Source organism: Ornithorhynchus anatinus, chromosome 21 (assembly GCF_004115215.2).
Source record: "Ornithorhynchus anatinus isolate Pmale09 chromosome 21, mOrnAna1.pri.v4, whole genome shotgun sequence".
In the NCBI taxonomy this organism is placed as follows: Eukaryota; Metazoa; Chordata; class Mammalia; order Monotremata; family Ornithorhynchidae; genus Ornithorhynchus; species Ornithorhynchus anatinus.
This window is the reverse complement of record NC_041748.1, coordinates 17376979-17399222: the sequence shown is the minus strand read 5'-3', so window position 1 is coordinate 17399222 and position 22244 is coordinate 17376979. Positions and strand designations below refer to the sequence as shown.

Here is a 22244-nt window from a genome sequence, read left to right as displayed (position 1 = left end):
TCTGCTGTGTGACTTTAGGCAAGTCACTGAACTCTGTGCCTCAGTTTCCTCTTCTGTGAAATGGAAATTAAATGTCCTTCCTCAAACTTAGACTGTGAACCTCCTGTGAGAAGGGGATTTAGTCCAACCTGATTATCCTCCATTTACCTCGAGTTTTAGTATGGTGAATGACAACAAACATTAACATTAAACGTAAACTAAACATTAACAAGTACCACAATTATCATTATTATTCTTTGTTTCTTTGAACTGCCCAGTGCTTAGGTCAAGCCTGTATCAACCTCCTGCTTTGCTTCTCTGGAATAAAATTCTACTGTTCTCACATGTCTGTGATTTATAATAATAATAATAATGTTGGTATTTGTTAAGCGCTTATTATGTGCCGAGCACTGTTCTAAGTGCTGGGGTAGACACAGGGGAATCAGGTTGTCCCACGTGGGGCTCACAGTCTTAATCCCCATTTTACAGATGAGGTAACTGAGGCACAGAGAAGTTAAGTGACTTGCCCAAAGTCACACAGCTGACAAGTGGCCGAGCCGGGATTCGAACCCATGAACTCTGACTCCAAAGCCCGTGCTCTTTCCACTGAGCCACGCTGTTTCTCGTGGCTGCATAATGCTGCATAATGCCATTAGGAAGTGCCTGGGCTCCGTCTAATGGAAGTAGGGTGGTCCAAGGGATAGAACACTAGCCTGGATGTCAGGGGGACCTGGGTTCTAATCCTCCATCTGTCTATTGTGTGAGCTTGAGCAGGTCACTTCACTTTTCTGTGCCTCAGTTACTTTGCGTGTATAAAGGAGATTAAGACTGTGAGCCCCATTTGGGACAAGAATTGTGTCCAACCTGATAATCTTGTATCCAGCCAAGCACTTAAGTACAGTGCCTGGCACATAGTAAGTGCTTAACAAATACCATTAAGAAAAAAAACAACCCAGAGCCCACTTCAGTTTTGCAATGAGCCTGACATTAAGTCATGAGACTGGAATTCATCTTGCTTTTATTTACATTAATCTAATAGACTGTTTTCAGTCCCTGAACCCTGAATAAGTTAATGGGGGCAGCTTGGATTTAAGTTTTCTAAATAATTCCCCCAGGTTCCAAATGCATGTGCATTTAAGTGGTACCTCTCCTGATTTCAACGACAGGCCCTCCTTTTACTGTCCGCTGGTCTAGAGAATAAAATGTTTAAAAATCATAAAAATAACATTTATGAAGCATGCCTATGTTTTGTGAAGCTGGAGTCACCTTGCTGACTACACTAAGTAATGGAAAAATGGAATTTATTGATCCTCCTGCCCCGATAGGGGGGAGAGGAGGAAGGGAAATAGCCCATGAGATAACGATGAAGATAATAATAATGTCATAATAATATTTGTTAAGTACTTACTGTTTGCTAAGTACTGTGGCAGATATAATCCAATCAGATCAGATAGAGTCCCTGTCCCACATGGTGGGGCTTACATAGTCTAAGAGGAAGGGAGAACAGGTATTTAATCCCCATTGTACAAATGAGGCAACTGAGATCCAGAGAAATTAAGTGACTTACGCAAAGTCACACAGCAGCCAAGTGGCAGAGCTGAAATTAGAACCCAGGACTCCTGACTCCCAAGCCCGGGCTTTTCCAGCTAGGCCAGACTGCTTCTCACGACAAGTCCCAGTAACTGTGGTTCAACTAGTTTCTCAGACAGAATAATGGAAAATGTTTGGTCCATACTATTAGAAATGCCCTCTCAGGGTGACACCTGGAGAGTTTCCAGGACTCTACCAGTCTCAGCTACAGGAGGGAGAGTCAAGCAGAGGCCTGTCCATTCCACTCCTAGCTTGGGCAGTGGCTAGCGAGTGGAAGGCCATCTGCTACAAGTCAAAACTCAGCATGCTGGGCAGCAGAGGCACGGGAGAGAGTCGAGGGCGGAAGTATTTGAAGAAGAAAGAAGGCTTCCTATGAAGAAACCTTCAACAGTTCGATCAACCAATCAATGATACTTACAGAGTGCCCAATGTATGCAGAGCACTGGACGAAGCGCTTGGGAAAACACTATCCAAAAGAGTTGGCGGATGTGATGAGTGCCCACAGGGGTTTATTGTCTAGCACGGCCTAGTGGATAGAGCCCGGGAGTCAGAAGGACTTGCATTCTAAACCCGGCTTCTCTGCTTGTCTGCTGCGTGACCTTGGGCAAGTCACTTCACTTCTCTGTACCTCAGTCATTCCATCTTTAAAATGAGGATTAAGACTGTGAGCCCCGGGAGGGACAGGGACTGTGTCCAACCTGATTAGCTTGGATCTCCTCTGGCGTTCAGCACAGTGCTTGACGCATAATAACTGCTTATAAAGTACCATTATTATTAACATTATTATTCCTCAAAAAGCTGCTAAAGGCAGAAGTCCCTTTTGGGGGGCAGCTTAAAGTCAGAGGGCAGTATGTGGTGGTGGGTCCTGGGATGAGGGAAGCGAGAAAAATGGGAGAACATGAAAGAACCTTTCTTTTCCCAACTCTGGGCACGGTCTTGATCCCTTCCTCTGTGAGCCCCATGCCCATCGCAGGGAATCGGAAGCCATTTTATTGGAGGTTAATTGCTGCAGACAGGGTACATATGGCCCTGGAACAAGGCGGCTGGAGGTTTTTGCGGTGACTGACGGCGGATTCCCACTCACCATCTGGTGAAGATTCTCTAAATGTCAATTTAGATTAATCTAATGAATAACAGCCTCACCCCCATTTTCTGTGGTGGGGCTCTTCTGGGTGGGGGAGGGTCGGGAGGGGGCTCGGGGAGGGAGAGGGGTGTGAAGGCCCCAGCTACCCCATCACATCGGGCAATCGGTCTTGTCCCATGGAAACTTGGGTTTCTGTCTCTCATTGATTCATTCGTTCGATTGTATTTATTGAGCACTTACTGTGTGCAGAGCACTGTACTAAGCGGTTGTGCGGGGGGGACAACAGAACAATAACTCCTTGCCCAAGTTTCCGGGGGAGCCGAGGGCAAACGAGGAACCAATCGTTCTATCAGAGTTACTTATTGAGCGCTTCCTGTATGCAGCGCACTGTCAAAAATGATGCGGAAAGGCCGTAGACATAGTCTGGACTGCAGGCGGTTCTATACTTGTTCAAAGGCAAGCGAGAGATCTGGAGAACTCCATGTTCCCGCTTCACTGAGGGGGCTATTTCTCGGGCAGGTGGGAGGGCTAATCTTTTGCTTGAACTGATGCCAAGTGCAGAGGAATTGCAAATGAGTGATTATCCCCCCTTGGGCAGGTAACGTGTCTGTTATAATGTACTCTCCCAAGTGCTTAGTATAGTGCTCTGCACAATAAGTGTTAATAAATGTGATTGAATGAACGACAGTCTTTTTTTATAGTAATGGTTAAATGCTTACTATGTGCCAGGCACCATACTAAGCGCAGAAGTAGGTCCAAGCTAATCAGGTTGGACACAGTCCGTGTCCCCGGTGGGGCTCCCAGTCTAAATCCCCATTTTACAGATGAAAGAACTGAGGAACAGAGAAGGGAAATGACTCACCCAAGATCACACAGCAGACAAGAGGCAGAGTCAGGATGAGAACGCAGACTAAGCCCCGCTTTTTCTCAGCTCCCATTCCCTTCCGAGTCACCACAACTTGCTCCCTTTGCTCTTCCCCCCCCCCATTCCCACAGCACTTCTGTATATGTGTATACATCTCTAATTCTATGTATCTATATTGATGCCTGATTACTTCTATTGATATCTGCCTCCCCCCATCTAGACTGCGAGCCTGTTATGGGCAGGGATTGTCTCTCTTTATTGCTGTATTATACTTTCCAAACACTTAGTACAGTGCTCTGCACACAGTAAGCGCTCAATAAATCTGGTTGAATGAATGATTGAGCAAGGTCTACCTTCTCCCCCATTCACATCTGTTTCACTTGGTATTGGACTCCTGTCTGGAAGTTCTTCCTCGTGTCACCCCTAGTTGGTAATTTTTTCTGTTCTGGTCTCAGTGGGCAGCTTGACTTCGGGGTCATTTTGCAGGGGAGCCCGACCAGCCAGCCTGGGTGAAAAGCCTCTGGCAACCACACGATCCTCATCCAGTCTTCCCAGTACAGTCTTTTTAAAAAAATGGTATTTGTTAGGCACTTACTATGTGTCAGACACTCTACTCAGGGCTGGGGTAGATACAAGTTAGTCAGGTGGGACACGGTCCCTGTCCCACATGGGGCTCACAGTCTTCAACCCCATTTGACAGATGAGGTAACTGAGACCCAGAGAAGCGAAGTGATTTGCCCAAGGCCACTGAAAAAGAGAGAGAGAGAGAAAGAAAGAGCCATACAGGGGGTCCAGAGGTACATTACTCAAGGTAGCAGGAAAGCATTTTAGCCAAGAGCCATCTCAACGGGCTAGCAAAAGACAGAGAGAGCTGTTTCCAAGGGAACCCCTCTGGGAGACCCTAATGGCTGCCTTCACTCAACCCAAAGTAGCCTTGCAGGAAATAATAATAATAAAATGCTATTTGCTAAACACTTATTACATGCCAGGCACTGTACTAAGTGCTGGGGTGGATACACACAATTTGGGTTGGACACAGTCCCTGTTCCATATGAGGTTCACATTCTTAATCCCCATTTTACAGATGAGGTAACTGAGGCACAAAGAAGTGAAGTGACTTGCCCAAGGCCACACAGCAGACAAGTAGAGGAACTGGGATTAGAACCCATAGCACCAGCCCAACGGCTTCCGCTCCAACCCCTACCAAGAGAGTGATATAAAGAGCAGCCAAAGTCTCTCCTTGTTAGGCGGCACTGACGGTGGTTTCTCCCGGGAGATTTGGCGACCCTGGTCTTTGGGAGACTGATTGACGATTGAGTGGGATTGGGATGGAGAAGGGAGGGGGAGGGCCCTTCTTCCCGAGGGACCCGGAAGGGGAACATACTGAAACCACGGATCACAGGAAATGGATTCAAGCCTCAGCCCTCTCAGTTCTCAGGTGAGTGACGGTGTCGGATGCTCCCAAGTCTAAGCAGGGAGGATCGGTGACTTTTGGGCATTTGATATTCGCCCCGCCCTCAACCCCCACACCACTTATGTACATATCTAGAAATTATGTATTTATTCATTGATTCATTCAGTCATATTAATTGAGCATTTACTGTGTGCAAACACTGTACTAAGCGCTTGGGAGAGTACTATAGAACAACAACAGACACACTACCTGCCCACCAGGAGCTATTATATATTAATGTCTGTCTCCCCCTCTAAACTGTAAAGTCATCTTGAGCAGGGAATGTGACTCCCAAGGGCTTAGTATGGTGTTCTGTACATAGAAAGAGCTCAGTAAATACCACTGATGATGAAGACTGACCGATAAATACAAAGGCTATGGATGGTGAGGGCAAAAGTAGGGAAGGATAAATAGACAAATTGTATGACTTCATCTAAATTGAGAATATGCCTAAGTATTGATGGTAGAAGAATATTCATTGTGGGCAGGAAATATGTCTACCAACTTTGTTATACTGTACTCTCCCAAGCGCTTAGCACAGTCCTCTGCACACAGTCAGAGCTTCCTAATTACTATCACTACTCCATCTCTACCACTGAAGGTGGCTGGCCGAGGGATTCGTCCTTGGAGGGTAGAGCTTAACTGGGAAAAGCCTCCTGGCCCGGGGCTGGGTGGGAGGATTTCAGGCTGGCTTTGAAGATGGGGAGGGCTGATAGATGGGAGCTGGACCCCCCCATTTTACAGAAGGGAAAACTAAGTCCACGGGGCAGAGGCTCGGTGGACAGAGCTGGCCTTGCCATTTTACAGACAAGAAGATTAAGGCTCACGGGAGGGCAGTGGACAGGAACTGATCTCCTCATTTTACAGACGACAGCCTGAGAGGGACAGGAACTTATCTCTGGTTTCACAGAAAGGCTCATGGGAGAGCAGTGGACAGGAGCTGGTCTCCCATTATACGGAGAGGAAAACTAAGGCTCACAAGAAGGCAGTGGACAGAAACTGCTCTCCCTATTTTACAGAGAGGAAGACCAAGGCTCACAAGAGGGTAGAGGACAGAAAGCACTCTCCCCACTTTACAGAGAGGAAGATTAGGGTTCCCGGGAGGGACAGAACACATTCGGGGCCGCCGGGAAGAAGGAGTCCCGTGAGGTCCCTGGGGCTCCGAAGCCTGCCTCTCCTCCTCCTCTTCCTCCTTCTCCCCCTACCCCAAATGCTCCCCTTGTCAAACCAAGCCACCTTACCTCTGTCCTCCTCCTTCTCCCGGGTGACTCTCCCCTTGAGGACACGGCTCCAGGCCCCGCCGTGATCCGCCGGTCGGCTCCCGTCGGCGGAGGGCGCCTTGCCGGCCCCCTGGAACCAAGGCCCGTACCTTCGGGGAGGGCCGGGGGGCCGGGGAGCTCCCTGGAAGCCCCCCCTGAGCAGCGGTGTCCCTAGGACCGGCCCTCCCAGCCCTCCGCCGTCGACCGGGTTGGGGTTGGGCTGGGCCCGGGACAGGGCGGGCTCCCCGCCGAAGCCCGAGTGCAGGAAGAGCAGGCTGCCCGCCGCCAGGTACAGGGCCACCAGGGAGAAGAAGCGCACGGGGCTCCGCCGGAAGCAACGATGGAATTTCACCCACACTTTGGCCATAGCAGCCTCATTCCGCACTCTGCGGGCCGGGGGGGCGGGGGGCACTGGGGGCAGGGGAGGAGGTGCCCGACTCCCGGAGGGGGAGGGGCCGCTAGGCAACAGGCCAGAGGGGCATCCTGAGGCGCCCCACCCCGAATGCACCAGGGCCCACGGTGTCCACTCTGAGGGGAAGCGCCAGCCCCTTCCAAAAGACGGAGGCTGGGGAGTGGAAGGACACCGTGTCAGGCAGAGGCTCGGGGCGTATATGAGGCCTGGAAAAAATTGGGGAGAAACGTCATGAAGTGGGGAAGGGAAGAGTCAGGAAAGGATCCGCGTTACTCCGGGTCGATTCCTTTTCGTCCAAAGAAGAAGAAGCTTCTAGCTCGGGGCATTCCCTCGCAGGGGCCTGGGTTCCCACGACGTTTGGGTCTTCCGACTGAGTGCCTGAGACGGGCCCCCCGAGGGTCCTCCCAAGGAGGGATCGGGTTCAGAAACGGGAGGGCGTGAAGGCGGTCCGAATGCCAACGGACTGATACGACTCTCCCTGCTCCCTCCGGCTGCTTCCAGATCCACGGCCCGGGTTCTCGAGATGGCTTCGTCAGATGGAGGGCTGACACGGGGCTCAGACCGGAACTTCTGGCTTCACACGGCCCCCCAACATTGCAACTTCAGGGCAGAGCGTCCGCACCTGCAAGTCAAATGGAGACAATTACATTACCGAGCAGCCCACATCAGTGGGAAGACCCTCCTTCAAGGTGAAATTTGCACACACTTTAAACCATCTTAATAATGGAATTTGTGAAGCATTTACTATGTACCAAGCACTGTTCTAAGCACTGGGGTAGATCCAAGGTAATCAGGTGAGACACAGTCCCTGTCCCACATGGGGCTCACAGTCTTTATCCCCATTTTACAGATGAGGGAACTGAAGCACAGAGAAGTGAAGTGATTTGCCCAAGATCACCCAGCAGGCCAGTGGCAGAGCTGGGATCAGAATCCAAATCTGGGCTCTTTTCACATACCTCCTGCCTGGCAGACAGGAGAAATCTCTTCTCACAGGTTCTCTGGAGCTTTTTGCATTTTTGAGGATTCTTCCAGCTTTTCTCTCTCTCTGGGGATTTTAACACCTCTTCTTAAAGCAAGTGCCAAAAGGATTTAAAGAAAATAATGAGATCATTAGAAGCTGACAGGAAAGATGAGGAAGATGGCAACAAAAACCTCCCTAATGCCCATGGAGTGATGAAAGGCAGAACGACTGGTCCAGCAGAGACTCAGGGTGCCTTGGCTCTTGGGAGCTGGGGTGTGGGGGGCCGGGGGAGGTGGGAGGAGGAAGCGGGGGGCACCTTAGTCCATACCTCTGCAGCCTGATCATTTCTGGTTCCAGGCGTATGTCCTGCTTACAAATATCAAGGTGAGAAGACTCCCCAAAAACCTTCAGATATAACCTTGGGGTCTCACACTCTTCATGTCAGGATGTTTTCCTCCTTCCCTCATTCTGGGGAGATGCATAAGAGGCTGGGGAGGATGGGCACACATAAAATCCAGCTGTGATCAATATGATCACTGTGGCCAGAACCATTTAGTTGAGCATGGCCTTGTGGAAAGTGGCCCAAGAGACTCCAGAGGGATTATTTTGAATCTTTCCCAGAGCTTGGCCCAGAAGAAGCACTTAGCAAATACGATTATTATTATCATTATTACTATCATCTACCTGCTAACTACAACATATTGTACTAAGGGCTAGGAAAAGGACAATAGAAGAAAAATCCATGTTGTTTGGCCACAAAGAGCTTCCACTCTACAGAAAAGCAGCACTGAACAACAAACACCCCTATACTGGAGCATCTTTCTGCAGGTGATGTGTGATGGAGGAAAGACTTTTGCTTAGTTACAAGTGTTCTCGACTAAGCCATCATTTCCCTCCTCCCTCTCCCTCTGCATCACCCTCGCATTTAGTCTTACCTTTTATTCACCCCTCCTTCAGCCCCTCAGCACTTATGTCCATATCTGTCATTTATCCTTGTATCTATCCCAGCACTTAGAACAGTGCTTGGCACATAGTAAGCACTTAAATACCATCATGATTATTATTTTAATGTTTTTAAGCTTGGGTAGATACAAAATAATCAGGTTGGACACAGTGCCTGTCCCATATAGGGCTGACTGTCTTAATCCCCATTTTACAGTTGAGGTCACTGAGACCCAGAGAAGTGATTTGCCCAAGGTCACTGAGCAGACATGCGACCGAGTCGGGATTAGAACCCAGGTCCTTCTGACTCCCAGGCCCGGGCTCTATCCACTAGTCCGTGCTGCTTCCCAAGCGCTTAATACAGAGTTCTGCACCCAGCAAGGGCTCGAATCGTACCACCGGTCGATCCGGAGGGGGTAGTGATATGGGACAGGGCCGGATAAACGCCCCCTCCATCTTCACTGCTCTCCCAGCCTGGTTCAGACCATTAACGTTACGCCAGACCAATCTGCTCATCCTGAACCCGGGGCGCCCCCCCGTCTGACCTCCTTGTCAACCTCAGACCTCACACTTCGCTGCCTTCATCCTTCCTCGCTTATCCAACTAAAATCAGAAGAAAAAAATGGGAAGACTAAGTGCCATTAGTTTAATGGCCTTTAATGCTCCGCCATCTGTCTTTATTTGATTAAATAAAAAAATAGATGGAACATATGGTGCATGTCATAAATGAATATTTTAACTTGGTTTCCTGGGGATGTTATCCCAGTGCCTGTTGCTCCAAAGGGCAGACCAGCCCTTCACTTTGGGGTGGGATGAAAGGTGAAGGTCATCGGACTGATGGTTTCCGGGACCCTGGAAAATCCCTCTTTGCTCTCCAATCTGTGTTTCTTTTCTAGGTTTTTTGAAGAGTTTTTGCTAGGTGCTTATTATGTGCCAGGCACCATCATAAGGGCAGGGGGAAATACAAGAGTGGCTTAGTGGATAGACCATGGGTCTGGGAGTCAGAAGGACCTGGGTTCTAATCCCTGCTCTGCCACTTGTCTGCTGTGTGATGATGGGCATGTCACTTCACTTGTCCGTGCTTCAGTTACCTCATCTGTGAAATGGCATTAACAGTGTGAGCCCCATGTGAGACAGGGACTTTGTCCAACTTGATTAACTTGCATCCACCCCAGATCTTAGAACAGTGCCTGGCACATAGTAAGCACTTAACAAGTACCGTTATTATTACTATCATTATTATTATTACACAAACTAATCAGGTTGGATCTGGGAGGGGGGTGCTCATCACCTTTGCGGGGCAACAGGCACTGAATCCCCCTTTCTCAGATAAGGAGACTGAGGCCCAAAGAAGTGAAGCGAGTTGCCCAAGGCCACACAGCCGACATGGCCGGAGGAGGGTGAGAGCAAGAGCAAGCGGCATGGGAGAGAGTGGAGAGCGGAGATTCAAGTTTACTGTGCAGAAGGAGGCAATGAGGCAATGATAAACCACTTTGTATTTTTACCAAGAAAACTCTATGGATCACTATCAGAACCACTGCAGATGGAGGGAGAGCAGTCTGGGAGAGATGTGAACACGAAGTCGCTATGGGTTGGAAACGACTCTATATCGTAAGACAAGAGAGAGTCATTAAAACTGCTGGTGATTCCATCAGAAATCCCCTTTCCGATGGAACCGAGACCTCTGGCCTGTAATTCCGGCACGACTGTGTCTCTCCCTTTGGCTTTTCACATGAAGGGGAAGAGAATGAAGAGGGGCTGATATTCCTCTCATTAAGCCATCTGGAGCTCATCTTTCTCCTTCATGAGCTGCTGCAGTGTCTAGGGTCAATTACTGCTCATTTGCATAGATTTCATTAATACTTCTGTTAATTGTCTTGAGGAGACAATGGGCTTGCCTCAATGGTCCCACTCAGGAAAATTTACCCACAGCACTCAATGATCTCACAGAGAAACAGTGTGGCTAGTGGATAGAGCCCAGGGCTGGGAGTCAGAAAGACCTGGGTTCTATTCCGGGCTCTGCCACTTTCTGCCGTGTGACCTTGGACTAGTCATTTCACTTCTCTGGGCCTCAGTTCCTTCATTTTTTTTTGATGGCATTTGTTAAGCACTTCCTATGTGCCGGGCATTGTTCTAAGCGCTGGGGTAGATACTAGGTAAACCAGCTGGATACAGTCCATGTCGCACATGGGGCTCACAGTCTTAATCCCCATTTTAGCAATGAAAACTGAGGCACATAGTAGTTAAGTGACTTACCGGAGGTCGCACTGCAGACAAGTGGCGGAGCCAGAATTAGAACCCAGGTCTTTCCGACTCCCAGGCCCATCCTCTATCCATTAGGCCACACTATCTTTTCCTCTTCTCCCACTCTCTTCTGCATCGCCCTGACTTGTTCCCTTTATTCATTCCCCCTTCCCAGCCCCACAGCACTTATGTCCATAACTGTAATTTATTTATTTCTATTAATGTCAGTCTCCCCCTCTAGACTGAGAGCTTATTGTGGGCAGGGACTGTGTCTGTTTATTGTTATATTGTAGTCTCTCAAACACTTAGTACAGTGCTCTGCACATAGTATGCACTCAATAAATTGGATTGAATGAATGAATCTACCATCTGCACTTCTGCATATGCTCAACTTTACATAAATACTTAGATTTTCCTATTTATTTTCCACATTTCTGCTACCAACAGCAAGAGCCTAATTTCTTTCTCTAACTGTTGGGGAATGGCATGTGTTGCCCAGTCTCTTCTATCAGACTGTGAACTCTTTGAGGGCAGAGATTGGATTTCTTACAGTAAGTGCTCAAATACAATTGATTGAATAAAAAACTAGGACTGGGAAAGTACAATCAACCATATTATTGAGTGATTACTGTGTGCAGAGCCCTGTCCTAAGTACTTGGGAGAGTACAATACAACCGAGATGTACCTCATCTGTAAAATGGGGATTAAGACTGTGAGCCCAAAGTGGGACAGGGACTGCGTCGAATCTGATTTGCTCGTATCTACCCCAGCAGTTAGTACAGTGCCGGGCACACGGTAAGTGTTTTACAAAGACCACGGATTATTATTATTATTATTTACTTACATCCCCTCAAGCTTTCTAAGCACTGCTATCTCAAACTAAGCTCCCTTTTTCCTCAGCTGCTCTGACTTGCTCCCTTTGCTCTATCCCCTCTCCCAGCCCCAGAGCACTTGTGTATATATGTACGTATCTATAATTCTATTTATATTAATGGCAGTTTACTTGTTTTGATGTGTGCATTTATCTCTAATTCTGTTTATTTATATTGATGTTATTGGTGCCTGTTTACTTGTTTTGATGTCTGTCTCCTCCCTTCTAGATGTGAGCCCATTGTGGGCAGGGAATGACTCTCTTTGTTGCTGAATTGTACTTTCCGAGTGCTTAGTACAGTGTTCTGCACACAGTAAGCACTCAATAAATACAACTGAATTGAATGAGTGAATGATCCCAGTCATAGAAATAACCAAATAATTTGCAAGCTGAGAGATATACATAAATTGACCTTCAACACTACTAGGAGGTGGTAAGCACCTATTGGATTCTCCCAAGTGTGTAGTACAGTGCTCTGCACACAGTAGACTCTAAGCTTCTTGAGGGCAGGGATTATGTCTACTAACGCTACTGCTCTCTTAGTACTTAGTCAGTGCTCTGCGCATCGTAAACGCAGTCAACATTATCAACTGATTGAATGATTTAACTGAACCCCTATCCCACAATCGATGCATCAGTCCTTACCGATCACCTACATTAAGCCTAACACTGTACCATGTGCTCGGGAGAGTATATTAGACATGGCCCCTGACCTCAGTTCAAATTCCCTACAGTATTATCAGGAATCAGTTCCAGAAATCGATCCGTTAGGATTTTTCAAAAAAGGCAGTAGCTCCTCCAATTCCCAGAGTGAGACACTAAGATTTTTGGAGTCCCCTAGTTTCTTTGGTTTCTCAAGCGCTTAGCATAGTGCCCTGCACATAGCAAGCACTCAATAAATACCATTGATGAAATGATTAATAATGATATTAATAGCTGTGATTTTTGTTGAGCGTTTACTAAGCTCTGGGGTGGATACAAACAAATCGGGTTCTCAGCAGGGCTTAGTAATTAGAGCCCAGGCCTAGGAGTCAGAAGGACCTGGGTTCTAATCCTGACTCTGCCTCTTGTCAGCTGTGGGACCTTGGGCAAGTTACTTCACTTCTCTGGGCCTCAGTTACCTCATCTGTAAAATGGAAATTAAGAATGTGAGCCCAATGTGGGACAGGGACTATATCCAACCTGATTAATTTATATCTACCCCAGCACTGATTTGTATCTACCCCAGCACTTAGAAGAGCCCGGGCTTGAGGGTCAGAGGTCATGGGTACTAATCCCAGCTCTGCCACTTATCAGCTATGTGACTCTGGGCAAGTCACTTAACTTCTCTGTGCCTCTGTTACCGCATCTGGAAAATGGAGATTAAGACTGTGAGCCCCAATATGGGACAACCTAATTACCTTGCATTTCCCCAAGTGCTTAGAACAGTGCTTGGCACATAGTAAGTGCATAACAAATACCATTATAAAAAAAAAGAGGGCCTGGAACATAGTAAGTAGTTAACAAATATAATAATAATTATAGTTATTATTCTGCCCCACCTACTCCAGCTCCTAACATCAATAATATGCAAGCCTTCTTTTCTGCATCTCAGATCTGCCAGCATTGTACAGGACTGACATAAAACCACAGAGATATGCCCTCTGGTCAAAAGGAAACCTCATGGAATTATTTGAGGCGAGCAGGCTTCAACGCAGATAACGCTTGCGGTACTGAATGGGGGAAATGTAGGCCATCATAAACCCTGGTTTACCAGACCAGGGTCGGAAATATTAACTGTCTTTCTAAAATTGAAAAGGAACCAATCAAAGCCTTAACTCCAAGCGATCTGACCGTTCACTTCAAGTGATAATAATAATATTTATTACGTCTTTTTTATCATTATGTGCCGACCCCTGTTCTAAGAGCTGAGGTAGATACAAGATCATCAGGTTGGACACAGTCCCTGTCCCTCATGGGGCTCACAGTCTTCATCCTCATTTTAGATGAGGGAACTGAGGCCCAGAGAAGTGAAGCGACTTGCCCAGGGTCACACGGCAGGCAAGTGGTGGAGCCGGGATTGGAACCCAGGCCTTTCTGGCTCCCGGGCCTGAGGTCTATTCACTAGGCCATGCTGTTTCTTAGCTCCCCCACCAATAACCATTAGCCCAGACCTTTTCCCCCAGTCTGGAGCTCCTTATCCTCCACGAACAGGGAAGTAGCATGGCCTAGTTCATCAGTTTCTTGTTCTGATGGCATCTTATTTCTGGAGAATGAGATCGTGTACATGGGCTACCATACACAATGTACACACACATATACACACAGAGAGTAAACGTCTTATTATTGGAGAGTGAGAGTGTGTACATGTGCCAGCATAGACACACATACACACACACATACAGAGTGGACCTCATGAACTTGTATCTCCACTAGCACTTACTACAGTTCTTGGCACATAGTAAGTGCTTAATAAGTACCACAGTTATTATTACTATTTCACTGTTATTGTTGTGTTGGAAAGCAGGAAATGGTCTCATGGCATTTCTGGGGTGACAGAGAAAGATGCTTGTTTGAGGCAGTGGGATTGCTTTCTCCTGTTGCTTTCTGAATGGGCCAGGGGTCTGTTTGATCAACAGCTGTGGGGAGTGTGTTATTTGGAGTGGGAGGAGGGAAGAAAAGGCTTATGGAAGCATAATGGTCAAGGCCCTGCATTTGATCCCCCTTTTTCTCTGACCTTTCCCCCCAACTTGTTGCTTGACCACTCTGGGTGTGCCTGATGACTTGGTTTACTCTAAGCAAAGCCTAGTGGTCTGACTGACTCAAATAGCTTATTATTTGATTGACTCAAATCGAGTAGCCAAGCACATTACGGCATATCCTACACATGATGAAACACAATGAAACGATCCCCCTGAACTAATCAAGACCCCTGGCCCTGCTTATCAGTAGTATCAGATCATCTAGAACAATGCAGGTCCGGGGCTGAATGGAAAATGCCCTAGGGACTTATTGCTTTCTATCCTAAAGTATTTCTCTTATATTGAATTCTTCTGATCATTATGAATGCTGTACCGAGGGTATATAAATAAACTCTGTATTGTTTGAAGTTGAGCTGGCCCTGACAAGCAAGGGAATCTCTGCTGTTCAGCCACCTCTCCCTACTAGTGCTGGAAGAAGAGCTGGGTGTAATAAACGTGGCTCTGACCAACCCTTTTAAACACACGCGGAGCCTGGAATATGACTTGGTAAAGCCCAAAAAGCTGCCAGTGCCTCTAAATCAATCAATCAATGGTATTTATTGGGCGCTTGCTATGTGCACAGCATTGTGCTAAGTACAGTGAGGTCAGCAGCAAGATAGATGAGATGGCATAGCATGCAGGCATAGGCATCCATGGTCAGTCAATCAGGTATTTATTGAGCACTTATTACGTGCAGAGCACTGTACTAGGCACTGGGGAGAGTACATCATAACAATAAACAGACACACTCCCTGCCCACAATAAGCTTACAGTCTAGAGGGGGAGATAGACATTAATAGAAATAATCCATGGATCTATGTCCAAAACAGAACTTTATCTTCCCACTCAAACCCTGTCCTCTCCTTGACTTTCCCATCACTGTAGACGGCATCACCATCGTTCCCCTCTCACAAGACCATAACCTTGGCGTTATCCGATTCCTCTCTCTCTATTCGATCCATCACTAAATCCTGTCACTTCCACCTTCGCAACATCACTAAAATCTGCCCTTTCCTCTCCATCCAAACTGCTACCACATTAACACAATCACTCACCCTATCCCGCCTGGAATCCTGCAGCAGCCTCCTTGCTGACCTCCCGGCCTCTCCTAACTCCAGTCCATATTGCACTGTGCAGTCTGGATCCTTTTTCTACAAAAAGGTTCAGAATATGTTTCCCAGTCCTCAAAAAACTCCAGTGGCTGCCCATCCACCTCCCCATCAAACAAGAACTCCTCACCTCTGGCTTCAAAGCAGTCAATCACCTTACCCCCTCCTACCTTCTGGCTACTGTTCTACTATAACCCAGCCCACACACTTCACTCCTCTTATGCTAATCTTCTGACTGTGCCTTGATCTTGCCTATCTCACCGCAGACCCCTGGCCCACATCCTGCCTCTGGCCTGAAACGCCCTCCCTCCTCAAATCTGACAATTACTCTCCCCACCACTTCAAAGTCTTTTTGAAGGCCCATCTCCTCCAAGAGGCCTTCCCAGCCCAAGCCCCACTTTTCCTTATATCCCACTCCCTTCTGCATCACCCTAACTTGCTTTCTTTATTCTTCCCCCCTCCCAGCCCTACAGCACTTAGGTACATACCTGTAATTTTGTCCCCCACTCTATAGGCTGGTGGTGAGCAAGGAATGTGATTGTTTATTGTTGTAATGTACTCTCCCAAGATCTTAGTACAGTGCTCTGCACACAGTGAGCACTCAATACATACGATTGAATGAATGAATGAATGAATGAATGAATGAATGAATGAATGAATGAATGAATGAATAAGCTTGGATCAGTGTAGCATCAGTTTGGACGGAGAGGAAAGAGTGGATTTTAGTGAGGATGGAAGATAGAACCGAAAGGATTTGGTGACAGACTGAATATGTGGGTTGAATGAAAGAGATGAGTTGAGGATAACGCCAAGACAAATCAGATCAGACAGAGATCCTCTCCCACACAAGGCTCGCAGTCTACGGGGGAGGGAGAGCTGGTACTGAATTTTACAGATGAGGAAAACAAGAAAACAGTCCCAGAATGATTCAGAAGGGTTAAAAGACTTGCCCAAGGTCACACATCAGGCACCTGACAGAGTCGGGATTAGACAGCAGGCCTCCTGCTTCCCAGGCTTCTTCTCTGTCCACTATGACCTGCTGCACCTCAAGTTAAATGTTCTGCTCATACACATTTCAGACCCAGCTTCTAACAATAATAATAATAAAAAATAATTGTGGTATTTGGAAGCGCTTATTATGTGCCAAGCACTGTTCTAAGTGCTGGATACAAGGTAGCCAAGTTGTCAGCCTGTCCCACATGGGGCTCAGTGTCTTAATCCCCATCATAAAGGTGAGGCACAGAGAAGTGAAGTGACTTGTCCCAGGTCAAAAAGCAGACATGTGGCAGAGTCAGGATTAGAACCAATGTCAACTGACCTCACCCTATTCTCCCTCGCATATGCACTTTGGCATATGGCTGTGCCAATTTTTTTTTTATGATATTTGTAAAGTGCTTACTATTTGTCAAGCACTTTTCTAAATGCTGGGGTAGATACAAGCTAATCAGGTTGGACATAGTCCCTGTCCCCCATGGGGCTCATAGACTGACTGGGGGGAGTAAGATTTAATCCCCATTTTACAGTTGGGGCAATTGAGGCACAGAGAATTAAGTGCCCTGCCCAAGGTCATACAGCACTAAGGATTAAAGCTGTGAGCTCCACTCGGTCAATCTGATTTATTGAGTGCTTACTATGTGCAGAGCACTGTACTAAGCACTTGGGAGAGTACAGTATAACAATCAAACAGACACATTCCCTGCTTACAATGAGCTTATGGTCTAGAGGGGGAGACAGGCATTAATGTAAATAAATTGCAGATTTGTACATAAGTGCTGTGGGGCCGGGAGAGGTGATGAATAAAGGGAGCAAGTCAGGATGATGCAGAAGGGAGCGGGAGAAAAGAAAACAAGTTCTTAGTCAGGGAAGGCCTCTTGGAGGAGATAGGCCTTCAATAAGGTTTTCCAGGTAAGGAGAGTAATTGTCTGTCCAATATGAAGAGGGAGGGCGTTACAGGCCAGAGGCAGGAAGTGGGCAAGAGGACAGAGCCCTGGCTTATGTTTTAATCCCAGCTCCACCACTTGTCTGCTGTGTGGCCTTGGGCAAGTCACTTAACTTCTCTGTACCTCAGTTAACTCATCTGTAAAATGGGGATTAAGACTATGAGTCCCATGTGGAGCATGGACGTTGTCCATCCTGATCATCTTGCATCTACCCCAGCGTTCAATAGTGTCTGGTACATAGTAAGTACTTAACAAATAACACAAAGGAAAAGAGAATCTTGAAACCTTTACTGTTCAGCTCCAATCAGGAAGATTTAAAAAACTTCCTATCCAGGCTCACCCAAATGCATTATTCGTCTTATATGTCCTTTTATTCCTCTTCCTAAATCTTCCCAGAAACATGCACCAAGGCAACAGGCTTCCTAGAATAATCAGAGTTGGGTAAGGTTAATCTCGAGAGCTTTGTGGAACAGATGAGTTTTAAGTAGATTTAAAAAAGAGGAGGGTCGTGGTTTGGTGAAGAAGCAGGGTGGGGTTGGAGAGAAGAAAAGAGAATTCCAGAGGGTGTATAAGGCAACGAGGTGATGACACTAGGTGGTTATGATGTCCCATAATGTTTTGTGGCACTAGACAGACGATGTCAAACTGCTCAGTCTCCTCTGATGGGCCCACATTTTCAAGGAGGAAAGCTACTGGGTAAAGATGAAGAAGCCATGCCAAGGTCGAAGCAGTGTGGCCTAATGGATAGAGCATGGGCCTGGGAGATGAGGACCTGGGTTTTAAACCCTGCTCTGCCACTTGCCTGCTTTGTAACCTTGAGCAAGTCATTTTACTTCTCTGGGCCTCTGTTTTCTCCATTGCAAAATGTGGATTCAATACCTGTTCTCCCTCCTACCTGACTGTGGGCCTCATGTGGGACAGGGAATGTGTCTGCTTATTGTTCTATTGTACTCTCCCAAGTGCTTAGTGCAGTCTGTTGCACAAAATAAGTGCTCAATAAATATGATTGGATAAATGAATGAATGTGGGACAGGGGCTGAATCTGGCCCGCTGAACTTATATCTATCCCAGGGCTTTGAAAAGTGCTTGACATGTTAGTAAGCATTTAACAAATACCATAAAAAACAGATTACTGATGGACACAGGTGACCAGACAAGAAAGTATGGATGGTTCCAGGCAAACTATCACCACTACTGAAAACAAAAATAGAGGGAGCATCCTACTTTCCTCTCATGTTCACCCCAAGTGTCATGGGATCCCCTAACTGCACACCTACAATTATATCTACTTACAGTGTGTAAGTAACCCTCTCTCAAAGATACTCACCCTCATCCCTCTAATAATAATGTTACATTGTTAGGCACTTACTAAGTGCTTACTAAACAGTGGGGTAAATGTAAATTAATCAGGTTGGACACAATCCCTGTCTCACATGGGGCTCACACTCTAGGGAATAGGATTTAATCTCCATTTTACAGATGGGGTAACTGAGGCACAGAGAAGTGAAGTGACTTGCCCAAGGTCACCCAGCAGATGTGTGGCAGAGCCAGGATTAGAACCCAGGCCTCTGACGCCTAAGCCCATACTCTTTCCACGAGGCCAGGCTGCTCCTCTAAAACGGTAAGACTTAGTCTGTAAGCTCCTTGTGGGCAAGGAACCCATCAACCAACTCTGTTACTGTACTCTCCCAAGTGCTTGGCAAAGTGCTTCACACACGGTAAGAGCTCAGTAAATACGATGGATCGGTGGCTAGCATCTTGCTTTCAAACCAAGGAACCCCCGAACAATCTCCACACAGCTCCTGCCGGGATCCAAATCTCCAGGCTTCCAATTACCGCTAAAGCTCCATGACCCTTCAGTTGCTCAGCGAAGCAGAGAGAAGCTGAACTCAAGTGCTGGGCTGGCTGGTCTTTTGACTCACTATAAAAATATCACCAACCTAAGCTCCCCTCCTGCTGAGCCTCAGCGTGGCAAGCTCAGCTCCCACAGTGAATCCCTGCCCTACTCCAAGCGAGCGTGGGAATGGGTTGGATTCACATAAGTATTTCCCATTCTGGAATCCCCTTACTCCATGGCTGCCCTCCAACACCACAAGGCCTAGATCTTTATAATCAACAATCAATGGTATTTACTGAACGCTTACCTTGTGCAGAGCGCCCTGCAAAGCAGCATGAACCGGTGGATAGAGAACGGCCCTGAGAGTCAGAAGGACCTGGGTTTTAATTTCAGTTTGGCCACTTGTCGGCTGTGGGACCTTGGGCAAGTCGCTTCACTTCTCTGGGCTTCAGTTATCTCATCTGTAAAATGAGGATTAAGACTGTGAGCCCCATTATGGACAGGGATGAGGTCTAACCTGATAAACTTGTATCTACCCAGCGCTTAGTACAGGACTTGACACTAGTAAACGCTTAACAAATATCACCTCTTCCAGGGGCCTTCCCTGACAGGATCCTCTTTTCCTTTCTTCCACTCCCTTCTGTGTCACACTGACTGCTCCCTTTATTCATCCCCTCCTCCAGCCCCACAATATTTATATACGTACCTCTAATTTATTTATATATAGTAACGTCTGTCTCCCCCTACAGACCATAAGCTCATTGTGGGCAAGGAATGTGTCTGTTAAACCGTTACACTGTACTCTCCCAAGCACTTAGCTCAGTGCTTGGCACACCATAAATATTCAGGACAATTCACTGACTGACTAATTCTGGTATTTATTAGCCACAAACAGGGCTAGGCACTGAAATAGATAGATAACCAGATCAGACAAACCCCTATCCTACACAGGGCTAAACAGTTGGTGAAAGGGAGGCAGAGGAATGACTTGTTCAAGGTCTCTCAGCAGGCAAGTGGAGGAGCTGAGATCAGAACCCAAGTCTCCTGACCACCTTCATGGTCTCCATGGCTGGGAGTCTCCACCACTAATAATAATAATTTGTTAAGCACTTACTACGTGCCAGACACTGGGCTTCTGGAATGGGGCAGATACAAGCAAATCGAGTTGGACACAGTCCCTGTCCCACAAGGGGTTCACAGTTCTAATCCTCATTTTTCAGACAAGGTAATCGAGGCACAGAGAAGCTGAGGCACAGAGAAGCTAAGTGACCTGTCCAAGGTCCCACAGCAGACAAGAGGTGGAGCTGAGATCAAAACCCAGGTTCCTTCTGACTATGCCCTTTATTTGCACAGAGAATCCCAAACACACTGTAACCTTGTGTTGGGTGAGCAATTTAATCCTAGGCATATGGGGTGGGGAAAAAAATAAACTTAGAAGACTGAGGAAACATTAGGAAAATCAAATCAATGGTATTTATTGAGCACTTACTGTGTGCAAAGCACTGTACAGAGCACTTCGGAGGGTACCACACAACAGAGTTGGCAGACACGATCCCTGCCCATGAAGGTGTCTACCAACTCTGCTGTACTGTACTCTCCCAAGCGCTCAGTTCAGTGCTCTGCACACAGTAACCACTTAAAATATACCACTGATTGAAAAATACAACCTAAGTCCGTTGGAGGATAAAAGGCCTTTGGGTGGAGGCTGTTGAACCTGGGGTTAACTCAAGGCAGCTAAGCAAAAAGAGTTCAGGAACTGCTTTGAGAGATGCTTTGAAAGAACTTGGCAGGGGCAAGAATGTCAGCGGGAATTTTATTTTCCCATTTTCACTATCCTGGTTGCAGCAAGCTCCAAGCTTCTATCAATGGGGCACACTTCTTGCAGTCCGAGGAGAGGCCGGGTGTAAGACTGCAGACCTAAATCTTACAAATCAAAGCTTTTTCAGGACAGTGTTAGCAGCAGGCTTAAATACCACCTTACAAAAAGACTTTCAAGGGCCTCATTTGCAACTAAGTTGCTTTTTCCCAGGTTCAAAGCCCCGGGATTTGTCAACATTAACAAGTTGGTGGTGATTACTGTCCTGATTGTAAATCTAAAGAGGGATTTGCAAGTCTCCCCGCAGATACTTTAGGGTTTCCGGGAACCCTGTGAGGCGTACCCTCTTCCTCTCTTCCACCCTCCCTCCAAATGAGAAGGGTTTAGAGATTTAAATTAGGGGGTGCCCCATCCAGAAGTAAGCAGCATGGCCTAGTTGGCAAGAGCATGGCTTGGGAGTCAGAGAACCGCGGGGTTCTAATTCCTGCTCCCCCACTTACCTGCTGTGTGATCTTGGGCAAGTCACTTCTCTTCTCTGAGCCTTAGTGACCTCATCTGTAAAATGGGGACTAAGATTGTGAGCCCCACGTGGGACAACCTGATTACCTTGTGTCTACCCAAGTGCTCAGAAGAGTCCTTGGCACATAGTAAGCGCTTAACAAATACCATTAGCATAAGGTCTAGGTTCCTCTTCTAGAAACGACGGCATTTTTCAAATTCCAGAGCATGGTGCTCTAGGCATCACAGCAGAGTGGAAAGAGGACAGGGCCTGGATGTCAGAGTACCTGGGTTCTACTCTTGTTCCTGCTTTGTGACCTTGGGCAAGTCACTTTACTTCCCTGGACCTCAGTTCCCTCATCTGCAAAATGGAGATTGAGACTGTGAGCCCCACATGGGACAGGGACTGTGTCCAACCCGATTTCCTTGTATCTACCCCAGCTCTTAGAACAGTGGGTACATAGTAAGCACTTAACATATACCATAAAAAAAAATATGGCCTAGAGGGAAGAGAATGGGCCTGGGAGTCTAATAATCTGGGTTCTAATCCCAACTCTTCGACTTGCCTGTTATGTAACCTTAGGCAAATCACCCAACTTCTCAGTGCCCTCATTTCCTCATCAGTAAAATGGGGATTTAATACTTGTCATCCCTTCCCCTTAGA

The 22244-nt window shown here is 47.0% G+C and overlaps 1 protein-coding gene and 1 non-coding gene across 5 annotated transcripts in view; one reads left to right on the top strand and one right to left on the bottom strand.

Moving 5' to 3' along the window:
- WSCD2 (WSC domain containing 2) overlaps window positions 1-19697 on the bottom strand; it is a 43507-nt gene extending 23810 nt beyond the window's left edge. The window contains exons 1-3 of one of the 4 annotated variants that reach the window (XM_029049521.1): window positions 19574-19697; window positions 17770-17851; window positions 6213-7264 (exon numbers count right to left, since the gene is read on the bottom strand). In XM_029049521.1, coding sequence (XP_028905354.1) covers window positions 6213-6597 — 385 coding nt within the window. In that variant the 5' untranslated portion in view covers window positions 6598-7264; window positions 17770-17851; window positions 19574-19697. Of the gene's footprint in view, window positions 1-1387; window positions 1456-6212; window positions 7265-7598; window positions 7703-17769; window positions 17852-19573 lie in introns of those variants that run through there. The other 3 variants (XM_029049519.1, XM_039915113.1, XM_039915114.1) reach the window with 3 other exon arrangements.
- On the top strand, window positions 1725-1862 carry LOC114806247. Its single transcript, XR_003754282.1, has one exon. It is a non-coding gene; the product is annotated as a small nucleolar RNA SNORA7 (small nucleolar RNA).
- Window positions 19698-22244: the final 2547 nt, after the last annotated feature.